Raw genomic sequence first — 12426 nt, 5'->3', positions numbered from 1 at the left:
TTGTTTTACGTTTAGTATAGAAAACGTTTACCACAGAAAAAAATCAACAGTAGTCAGCAGGAAGGGTACAACTCTGGCAGCAAAGGCCCAGTAAGATTGTTCGTCAAACAGTGTTGAACTTGAGTTCTACAGTCTGGAATGCATAGTGGTACTGTATAGGCATAGTAGCCATGGCCGTAGCCAGCTATGAGGTCACCGAGGTCCGGACCTCGGTAACTATTTGCGCGTGGGCTGTTTGGTCAACGACCAGCCCATTTGGTACTGACTGGGCCGGCCCAATAATCACATCTCTTACTAAGCCCCTCCCCCACTAGGCTGGGAACAGCGGCCCATTATGCTGCGGCTCAATCACATCTCTTAATAAGCCCCCCCCCTCTCTCACCTGTTTCTCGTGTGAGAAGAACAGATGCGGAAACAGGAAAAAATGGAGAAACAGAACAAACGTAAAGGGGGTGCGGAGAAATTTCCGGCGGAAAAAATCAGAAAACTAGAGGTGGATGCTGAAAAATATAATAAAATCACAGACATGTTTGCTGCTTCAACGTCGTCATCCACAATAATACTAGTGCACTGCAGCAACAAGTTCAACACAGCCTCAGGTAGCCAGCCAGGCAGAAGGGCCGAGGAGGGACAGTGAGTTGGAGGCAGGGCCGGACTGGGGAAATAATTCATACCGGGAGATATAGCGCGAAATATAGCCCCAGTCAGGCCACTTTTTAAGCGGGGGGTCTGGGGTCCCCCACCAGGATTTCTTTTGTTACAAAGACTTAATTTCCTGCATTCTGGTGAATTTTAGTGCATGTGAATCACAAACTAATGAGCCAACAATTGCTTAGTACAATGTACTGTTATGAACCTCAAATAAAGCAATGCTACTCTCTCCACCTTCAAAAAGAAAAAAGCAAGAGCACAACATATTTGTCTATTTACTATTATAATACAGTTAACCACTCTCTCCACCTATTCAAACAGAGCAAGAGCACAATACCATATTCACTTTACTGATGCACTACCCATCAACAGTTAAAATAGCCCTTACACAAACATTAAATAACAGACCTTTCATGATTACAAAACTACCTGGCTCACTGCCTGGCTGTTACAGTATTCTGCAGAGTGCCATCTGCCATTCCATTCGCCGCCTCCACTGTCAATCAGTTGTATCGCCTGGTCCTGCCTCCACCAATCACAAGCGGCAGCACGGCTCCATTGTGTGTGTGTGATCCGAGGGAGAGAGTCAGATAGTTCTCCAACTCTGTCGCAGACAGTGAAATCCTGGTTGTTCCCCACCCACCTAGGTTATCTAACTATCGCGCCGCGCCGCCGCCACAACTAGAAACAATGGCCTGGCAAAAAAAATAAAATTATAAAAAAAATAAATTATAATTATAATTTTTTATTTTTATTTTTTTTAAATCTGTGCAGGCCAGGCCACCGGGAAAACTCCCGGTGCTCCCGATGGCCAGTCCGGGCCTGGTTGGAGGAGGAACCTGAGGTAGTTTGTGTGTGCCATCTCTGCCATGGTGATGTCGATAATAATATGAATGATAACGTTATTTGGTCAGCATCGCGTTGGCTAAAATAAGCCCACGTTACTGTGTGACGTCACATCTAAGCTGATCAGCACTACTAATGAGACGCTGCCCCCTAGTGGCCGGCTGTAACAAACAAGCACACCATTGATTTAATTGCCATATAAATCACACATACAAAGATTGATTGATTGATTGAAAAGTGTATTAACAGATTGCAGAATGGGTACAGTACAGTACAGCTCAGTACTGTAATAGATCTAACTATTACTCCTCTCTGAGCATGAATATAAAACAAACAGGTGATCTATTAACTGTGTAAACATATATGATGAATTGAAAATGGAGGACCCTGATGGAAACAAGACGAAAGTCTTTCTCAGGTCTGCATCCTCTTAACAATTGTATGTATTGAGCTGTACTGTACTGTACCCATTCTGCAATCTGTTAATAAACTTTTCAATCAATCAATCAATCAATCAATCAATCAATAAACCTTATGCAATATTCATCATTGATATTTGGATACTTGAAATCTGTATGGACTGAGTAGTTAGTACCAAATTAATGAATGGATGAATGAAGTTAGTATACAATGGAACAGCTCCATGCATTAATTGAATAAACAACTATTTGCTCATTACCAGTATGGTATTGTTTAAATTGTACAGCTTTTTGCACATCTTTGTCAGGGAATTCCAACAATTCTGGACCTGAATGTACCAGTTCATTGTAATCATCTCTCTCTCTCCTTATGTCTAGTCAAGCCACAAATGGACCTCCCTAATTTCTAAACCCTGGCTGGGTGGTGTCCAACCGATTATAGTGGGCCGGTCTGGGCCAAAAAAAATAAATGGACCTCCCTAATTTCTAAACCCTGGCTACGGCCCTGATAGTAGCATAGTAGGTAGTAGTATAGATATAATAGCACAGTAGGTAGTAGTATAGATATAGTAGCATAGTACACTGTAGTAGTATAGATATAGTAGCATAGTACAGTAGGTAGTAGTATAGACATATTAGCATAGTAGGTACTGGTAGTAGTATAGACATAGTAGCATAGTAGGTAGTAGTATAGACATATTAGCATAGTAGGTACTAGTATAGACATAGTAGCATATAGGTAAGTGCATACTAGTAGAAGACAGTACAAAGGTTAGTATTTTTTTTTGTCCGTTGCTATGGTTACCCCATATTCGGACCGGAGTGCTTGAAATCCGCTCGTGTTGTAAGTATGACGTCCTCCGCGGGCATTCCCAGATGCACTCCAAGACACGATCCCACGGCAAAAACCGACGCCGATTTCCACAACAACGTTAGCAAACATTCTATCACAGCCATATTCCACGGTGGATGTTACATCCAGTTCCATCAATCCAAGGTCTGCGGGCAGGAACATGAGGCCATGAGTGTCAATGGAACATCTGTGTCGAGCTACGAGAACAGGCCGCTGAAGGGAACGCAGAACTCTTAGCAGGCTATCGAGGGGGAAAGGCCCCGGTCTCCCGGCCAAGGTTTCTAGTCACGGCTGAGCTGAGTTTTCAGTTTCAATAAACCCGGACAACGTTGAGTTAATTTCATCAATTCCGAACCGCAAAGGTGGAAGTGACTTTTAAAACCTGTGTTTTCTTTCATTTCTATTCAGCGCTCAGTGCATAAGTATGATCTGGACTGACCTTTATGAGGAGGTGAGCTCTCTCTCTCTCTGTCCGCTATCTCAATCACTCTCTCTCTCTCTCTCTCTCTCTCTCTCTCTCTCTCTCTCTCTCTCTCTCTCTCTCTCTCTCTCTCTCTCTCTGTGTGTGTGTCCTGCTCAGCCCAATCTCGCTTAAAATCTGTAAATAAAGTACTTATCAACCACAGGAAAAAGGTACATATTATACATTATGTTATAGCCATATTGATGTATTTACAGTAACAGATAGTACATGTATTACATTATTTAAAATAATTCAAAAAGTGAAATTTTCTGTTTTCATAAAACGTTTGAAACAGGGTGCTTGCAAAATATTTTACAACGTCCTTTATTGTTAATTTGCGCATTCGGGTCAGTTCAGGAGCATGACCAGTTCACAATGGAATCTGATATTGGCCACATTTAAAAAATTATGTGAACAAAAATGATCAGATCTGAGCAATAAATCCGAATCGAGCACTAAGGCTTGCAGTGTGAACGTAGCCATGGTGTCATTTGTACTACAGCTAACCTATATGCTAATGTTGTCTGTATACGTGCTGTTTGAGCTCGCTCCACAATGCTGGAACCAACTTCCCACCACAGTTAGGACAGCCAAAACCCCACCAATCTTTCGTCGTCGACTTAAAAAAAAACGTCTTCAATCAATATCAATCAAAACACACTTCTTCAATCATTATTATTATTATGATTATTATATCTGAAATAAAAAAAATAAAACATTACTACTATCATGCACTCTTCCACTAAATAATCTTCCTTGCCTATATTACTACCTACTATACTAATATGTCTCTACTACTATGCACTCAACACTGCAGCACCCAAGTTTCAACACTGTTTGATGATCATTGTTACTCAGCTGAAAGAGTTGTACCCTTCCTGCTGACTTGTCGTACAGAACTTGTAAGTTGCTTTGGATAAAAGCGTTAGCTCAATGACTAAATGTAAATGTAAATGTAAATGTAAATGTAAATGTGAATGTAAATGTAAATGTAAATGAAATGTATGGCCTCCAGTGAGCGTTCCTATGGAAGACCTTTATATATATATATAAAGAAACTTGAAACATATAGAAACTACTCTACAGCAGTAAAGAGGTGAGTGGTCCACCGATGCTGTCTATATGATTAATTCCTCTTACAGGTTGGCTGCTAGGATCCAACTTTCAAACACACACACACTTCATAAGCTCATTACATGTTTTATGTGCAAAACCTTTTCCTTCAAAGTAAAATAGTACTTAAATGTTATTCACTATCGCAATTCTTTGTGAACCATACAGATCAATGCCAGGCTGTTACTCAACCACTAGCAATACCGTGTTTATAGAAAATAACGCATTGGGACCAATAAAGTTGATTTGAAACAGTGCACCTATACAGTACTTTTATAGCCTTTTATAAAATGCTTTTGCACTTTCCCACAATCCCCCCCTCCGTTCTTCACAATTTGGCAACATCGTAGTTCAATAAAGTTCGAAAAATTCCAATATTCTTTTGCCTCGAGTGAGCTTTGGCTTTTTCTCCAGCAGTCTCTTTTCTACTGAGCCGCGGCTGAGCTGGAACCTGAACAGTGTTATGGTAACCTCTTTCACCACTGAACAGTGTTATGGTAACCTCTTTCACCACAGCCTTTGGCTTGTTTGGTCAAAATGTGTCTGGAACAAGATACCCTGTTACAGGACAACCTTGATGTTTGTTTATAGAGGTGGATGCTCTCATTTGTACCATAGAAAGAGAGAAATGGGGGTGGATAGATAGATAGATTTTCTTTTGTGATTTCTTTTCTTTTTCTTTTCTTCGTACAATTAAATGAAAGGAAGTCACGGTAAATCCAGCAAATGTATTCTCTAACCTAATATTAATTGAAAATGCAATTGTTGTGCCTTCAAAGCTTTAATATTGGCATATAATTAATGATGGATTTATACAGTATATTTCTACCTCCTCATACTGTCCCTGTCATCTGTATTTGTGTCTTTTTATTTTTAACCTAACTAGATTTTATGAACTGTCTGAAGTTGACCCCCCCCCCCCCCCCCCCCCCCGGGGACATTGAACAATCAGAAACTGAAGAAAATATTTACAGTATTACATAACATTTAAAAAAAATTATTCATCTCTTTTTATGCAGCCTGTAGATGATTACGAGCCATAGAACTATTTAGCACCCTTGAGTGTAGAACAGCAGGCCTTTGCACGCAGCCCACCTTCTCTCTCCTGCTAAATCAGGTGTGTTCTATTGAAGCAGCCTGTGGACTGTAATATGTAGGCTGCTCATACGTTCTGACTAGTCCGTACCGAACCGAACAAGTTTCAGTGTGTACCGTACCGTATACCGAACGGCTGTGTAGTGTACAGAACGAATACAACGGTATGTTAACCACTAACGACCGCCCACAAGGGGCTGTTTTTTTCACAATCATAATTATTATTATTTTTTCTATATTTAATTTCAATATAGAATATTCGTTGACAGCCCTACAAGTACAAGTAGTTACTACACACTACATCACCCCTGAGTGGAACATGTAAAGCCAATCTTTCCCCCACTGTACCGAAAACCGTACCGAACCTTGACTTCAAAACCAAGGTACGTACCGTACCGTGGTTTTTGTGTACCGTTACACCCCTAGTTCTGACAATAAAGTTGAATATAATATAATATACCGTAATCTAACATGTGTGATGTTCTGAAAACAAAATCAGCCTTATAGCAGAACAAGTTTAAATATGTTACTTATAAGCGTCGGAAACTAATCTTTAAAATGATTTCTCTCCTAAAAGAATTTATTGGCCCATGTTCAAGATTTTGTTTCTAAAGTCTATCATCTAATGAATTAATAAGAAGAATGATAAGAATGACAACTAGCCTAAATATGAAAGTCATGGGCTGTTTTGCACAAAGAGGAATGAGGAGTGGATACCACCCCAGTTCCAATAACGTAGTTTCCTGTGTCTGATCATTAAACTGACAACTCATGACAACCTTTCAACAGATAAATTCTATAAATCATATTCATGGAATTGGCATACGTGAAAGCTGCTCTTAGTGTAGTAACGGAGAGGAGAAACGGGGAGCGCGCTGTGCGTCTCGGGTTGGTTCTGAAATAGGTTTCCAAAGGCACGGACATGCACGCGATAAATATAATCAATATCACATGCATAACTCATGATGATCACTATGAATTGAAAATGGGGGACCCTGATGTAAACAAGACAAACGTCTTTCTCTGGTCTGCATCCCCTTAACAATTGTGTGTATTGAGCCGTACTGTATTTGTACCCATTCTGCAATCTGTTAAATAAAGTTTTCATTAATTCATGATGGTTTAAGACAAGCTTTCTCAAGGCTTTTGAAAATGTAAGTGAGACCTTGCTCACCATGGAGCAGCGGGTCCGAAGCGGACAGACAGGGCAGTTTTGACGGCAGTCCTACAGGTAGTTTATGATGGCGAAGACACTAACTTAGCATGAAGTCCGTCTGCTCCGTAGGGCTGCAGGAGGTACTGGTGGACCGTCTTGTTGCGTAAGGTTCCCGCCAGCTTGATCTTCTTCCGTGAGCGATGCAGGTTGATGATGTAGATGGTTATGGAGCCCCTTACGTAGTTATGACTGGGGGACGGAGAGGAAATCAACCATCATTAGAGACAATTACAGCTCTTTGTTCTTTTTCTATTCTATTTGTTGTATGCCATTTATGTGTTTTTACTCCATTGTCCCGTTTAACATTTTCATCTAAGATAAGATAAGATAAGATAAGATAGGATATTCCTTTATTGATCCCCTTGGGGAAATGCGGGCGTCATAGCAGCGTGGGGGAGGGGGGAGGGGAGGTACAGGTATGGGCAGGGTAATAGTAGAAAGACATTAATATAGGCAATACAATTAGATCTGAATATAAAAAATATGAGAAACAATAAACAGTGTAAACAATATAATTAACTCTGAATATAATATAACTGTTTCAAAGGGTCAGATTAAACCGAATCTATGTATTTATTGATTGATATATATTGAATAATATTTGTATATCGTTTGATATCCCTTGTATATTCTTTGTACATATACACGGAATATCCCTTTATTCTACTACAGCCCATAATAGTTCATTCTCTCATTGGACCAGGACCTGGCGCCAGCAGACAGGCCCCCTTGAGTCAAGTTCAATGGTGCCGACGAACATGTCGTTACTAGCCCCGGCTCCGCGCAGGAATACGGCTACCGAAAGCAGAGCGGCACTATTTGTCCACCGTGCATATAAATATGGCGCAAGAAATGTAGAACTCCTCTTAGTCCCTTGTCCCGTTCAGTCTCGTTCAGTTCCAGTTATCCAAGCGACGCCTCACCATGCAACGTGCGGCAGAGTAGGGCTCGTATTGCCCCAAATAGAGTCGTGCTTATCCTACTACGTTTGTTCAACGTATCGTTCGCTCCTTACTAGTAAAAGCCTTCATTACGAGTCAAAGACCACGTGAAGTGAGTAATTGTGCGTCTACATAGAGCACTTATTGCCGCGTGCTAATAGGATAGTAACGTCAAGTTCAATTGTGAACCACCGCGCACCACGGAGGATACCTACACCGGTGATTGCAGAGCCACTTTCCGGCAGGATTACTATTCTTCATTGGTTTGACTGTGGCTGCTGGAGCAGAGAACCGTCTACACCCACTGCTGTGGGATCTACACATGCCCGTGAGGACATCACTCAAGCCCGTCTCTGTCGGAGCAGAGACTCCACGGCTTCACCTGCGCGGCGCGCACACTGAGAGTACAGAGGCTGCCTTTCCCCGCTGACACAGGGAGTAATTGTCCCTGTGGAACCATTGACTTTGTATAGAGCATTGCCTCCCCCTGCTGGCTTACAACCGGTAGTACCCCCTCCCAGAGTACAATAGAGAATTCCTAACATTCATTATTGATTTGCCTGCGCACATTCTTTGCCTTATAAGCGCAATCTAAGTAAAGTACATTATGTAATAATATTCTTATCTGTAATAAATATTCTAAACGAGTATTTGTGTGGAAACCGTTTCATTGTGGAAGTGTTCTAATCTGATATACTTGTGTACAGTATGGCCAGTAATGTACATAACACGGTAGTGGTTTAATGATACCAATACTTGATTAATACAGTCAGGGAATTGTACCCCTCAGTTACAATTGGTCCTTCGAGCCCCGGATAATAATTAGCGTAATATTAATATAATATTAATATTGACATGGCCGATGACGAACACTCCACAAACGGTTCTCCTAAGCTAGATCGCCCGCAGCGCAGACGGCAGCCACCTCCCTATCTAGAGGCATACGCTGTCAGTCCAATACCTAGCTTTAAAGGGAAATTAGATACGGATAAAATAACTAAAGCTGTTGTGAAGGGCCAGATTAAACCGAATATATATATTTATTATATATATATATTTAATTGTATTTGTATATTCTCTAATATTCCTTGATATCCCTTGTATATTCCTTGTACAATATGCATTGAATATCCATTCTAGCCTACTGAACATCCCATAATAGTCTCCATTCTACTATTGGTCGAGACCTTGGTGCCAGGCTGCCATACCTCCCAGACCCAGTTCAAACGTACCGCTCAACATGTACGAACAAGTCCTAGTTCCGCGTAGGAATCTGGCTACCGCACCACTAATGGGACTATTTGTTCATAGTGCGTATATATACTGCGCTACTAAAGTAGGACTTCCTTTTTCAGTCCAGTTTCTTACCCTCCAATAGAGTCACAGACGTAAAGCCTCCCCGCGACGCCACGTGTGGGAGTAAGGCCAAGTTCGCCTACCATCGGTATTGAGACATCGTGTATATTAATATTTGAATAGTCATATTTGGCACTATATCGTCGAGTTGGACGTAGTCTATTAAGCTAATAATAGTCTGTTAATATATAGTGCTTCGTGCGGTGAGAATACTACCGTAGTCAGTACCCCATCGTTTCGGGCAGAGAACTGGCTGCTTATCCAGGGTGGTTGACCCCACGTGAAGCTGCACCCGAGGAGCCCCAGAGCCGACGAGCGAGTGGACCTGTATACCGGATTATTCTACCGACGACAGCCCGCCTTCCCAGGCACGGATTATGCTTTGTATACGTTGATTATTCCATGGATAAAGACCCCCGACACTGCCGTGTGTTGGAAACCCCCCCCCTGGAGAGGACGCAAGGTGAGGAGACGCTCTGCAAGACGAGGTCGCTTCACGTCTCTCCCCCGTGGACCGGAGAGAGCCGGCTCACAGAGAGTCCACCTGCTTTCATCTGTGGTCCAAGGATCGCCGGCGCATTGAACGGCACTACAGTGGGTTCACCTGGGATACCCTTGGCCGGATGAGGCAGCCGGATTCTACCCCCCCCCCCTTCCTACTCCTGTCGGCTTACAAGCGACCGGATTAACCCCCCCTAGTGTATCCAGCCTATAATCATTAAAGTATCATTGCTGTTATTCCTTAACTATTCCAGGTCGTATATGTACCACCTGCGCCTTCAGAGATTGGACATTCTCTATTGATATACCGACGAATACTCTTGCCATAAAAGTGCATACTAATTCCCATTCATAAATGTGATTGATTTGATTAAGTGCTTGCTCTACACACCATCGCTGTGTAGAAATAAAGACCTATTTCTAATTCGTACATTTGTGTTGGATCCGTTTCATCTATGTGACAGTGTTCATCATAATATATTTATGCCGAGTACTGGGTGGCCGAATATTAAGTACAAAGGTAGTGGTAGTAAGTATCATATCTAGTAATACAGTCAGGGAATTGTACCCCTCAGTTAAAATTGGTCCTTCGAGCCGGAGGGTAATTAGTGTAATATTAATATAGTGTTATTAATATTGAAATGGCCTATGATGAACACTCCACGAAACGATCCTCCTAACCAACGCCCGCAGCGCGAACGACGGCTCCCTCAGTACTTAGAGGCTTACGCTGTCAGTCAACAACCTAGTCTTCTACTAACAGTAAACGCGGTAAAACTAGAAAGTAAAAGTATGTCTAACCCCAACGCCCAGACTACCCCGACCATAGAGGCCCCTACGGGCTCTAATGTAACTGACCAAGTTCACGGTGGGGACCAGTGGGAACCAGACATGACTTCACACCCCGCCAGTACTGAAGAAGTAGTCCCCGATGAGTCCCGGGAGGAATACAACGCTACCGAGAGAGAACTCGGCACGGAAGAAGACGGGGAGAGCACCGTGGAGATAGAGCTCCAAGGCTCCGCAAGGAGTACCCCGAGGGAAGGCTCCCCTATACAACCGCCTTCTCCCAGCGAGGCAGAGAGGACCCTACAGCAGGCCTTCCTCATCAGCCTGAACGCCGCTGCTGAACGCGACCGACTGCAGATCCAGCAGCGGAGCGAAGAAGAGCATATACGTCTAGAAATAAGACGCATTCAGAGGGAAGAGAATGTGGCCCGAGACCGAGCAGACAGCCAGCGAGCAGCTGCTGGTGCTCTACGGGACGCAGAGCGCGACAGACAGCAAGCGCAACTAATAGAACAGCTGATCAGACGGACAACACCCTCTCCCTCCGCCAGAGGCTCCAGGAACTCGTCTAGACACACCTCCAGGGCGGCATCCCCTAGCCGAGTAAACAACCCTGAACTTGACCAACAGACGAGGTCTATACCCCCCACAGACCACCTCCCCCCACCGGTCCAAGCGAGACCTAGCAACCGGGAAGGAGCAGCATATCCTGTGGAGAGGCTAAACCAGAGACTACAAGCACTGGATGACCTAACTGAAGACGAAGAGGAAGAGGAGGAGAACCACGCCCGACGACAGCACAGTACTCTACCGGACCAGGAGGTCCGGTACAGCCCAGGCTATACTCCCGCGGAGCTGCGCTACAGACCCCCGACTCTATACACGGGTGAGCACGACGCACGACCCGCACCGAGGAACAGCACCTGGACAAGCGGGCCATGGTACACTGCCGGTACCAGCCCATACCAAGGAGCGGGAGGAGACTCGCCTAGGAGGCCTCTCCCCCAACGCTCGCCGATGTATCCACAGTCAGCGTCATACATTGGCACGCCTATGGTACCCGACTTCACCCAAGAGAACCGGGCCCAGTATACAGAACTCCGCATGTGTCTGGAGACCATGTTGGTGGATGTATTGGATGAACGCCATAAATACGCCATCCTACTGAAGCACTTAAAGGTACCCCGCGCACATAATATAGCGCTCGCCTACGCGACTTCCACCACCCCATACACAGCAGCGCTGGTAGCATTGGACCAGAGGTATGGGCGCATATGGGATTACGTGATCCAGGAGATCCGACACATCGACCGCTTACCCCCAGCAATAGACAATCGAGCACTGGACGACCTGTCCATCAGAGTGCAGTCCGTGGTAGGGATGTTGGGAGCGCAGAGAGAGAAGGGGAGGCATGAACTTTACGCCAACTCAAATGTGGAAAGGATCTTGGAGAAGCTGCCGCCCGCTCGACAGGAGCGTTTTAGGCGGCAGAGAGACCACCGAGACCCGAATGGCCCCGAACCGAACCTCCTCGATCTAGCAGACTTCCTGGCGAGAGAAGTCAGCAGCCTACGGCTAGATACATTCGGACGGAGCACCCCTGGCTCCAGAGAAGGAACCAGACGACTAAATGATGGAAGAAGATCGGTGACTGTGATGCACCAATCGGAGTCAGTACCGAGCAGCAGGAGCCACAGTACCCCCTCCAGAACGGAGAAGTGGAAGATAGTGTGCCCCTACTGTGAGAAAGAACACTGGCTAGCGCAATGTGACTCCTTCCCCAAGCTGAACGCGGAGGAAGCAAGTCAATGGATAAAGTCCAACAAGCGCTGTTTTCGCTGTGCGCGCTCACACATGGCAGCCGAATGCCGCTTAAAGAAAAGGTGCACCAAGTGCGATGGAGCCCATCTGGACATACTTCACGACAGTAACAGACGGCGCCCTTCACCCGCACCATCCAGCAGCAAAGCGAGCGTCATGTACATCGATCCCGCCAGCAGCAGTGGAGCCCGAGTGCTCCTAAAAGTAGTGCGTGTGACACTAAGCTACCAGAATAAAGTCCTGGACACTTACGCCGTCCTCGATGACGGGTCAGAGAAGACCCTTCTGCTCGCCTCCGCTGCGGCCCAGCTAGGGCTGCGGGGAAGCGAAACCCAAATGACAATTCGGACAATAAGACGAGA

The 12426-nt window shown here is 44.6% G+C and overlaps 1 protein-coding gene across 1 annotated transcript in view; it reads right to left on the bottom strand.

Moving 5' to 3' along the window:
• hpse2 (heparanase 2) overlaps positions 1-12426 on the bottom strand; it is a gene marked incomplete at both ends in the record, with an annotated part of 232999 nt that overhangs the window by 28382 nt on the left and 192191 nt on the right. Inside the window, one exon of the mRNA XM_084321875.1 lies at positions 6699-6845. Coding sequence (XP_084178001.1) covers positions 6699-6845 — 147 coding nt within the window. The remainder of the gene's footprint in view (positions 1-6698; positions 6846-12426) is intronic.

The sequence above is a fragment of the Notolepis coatsorum genome (assembly GCF_963971535.1).
Source record: "Notolepis coatsorum genome assembly, chromosome: 9".
Lineage (NCBI taxonomy): Eukaryota > Metazoa > Chordata > Actinopteri > Aulopiformes > Paralepididae > Notolepis > Notolepis coatsorum.
This window is presented reverse-complemented; position numbering and strand designations above follow the sequence as displayed.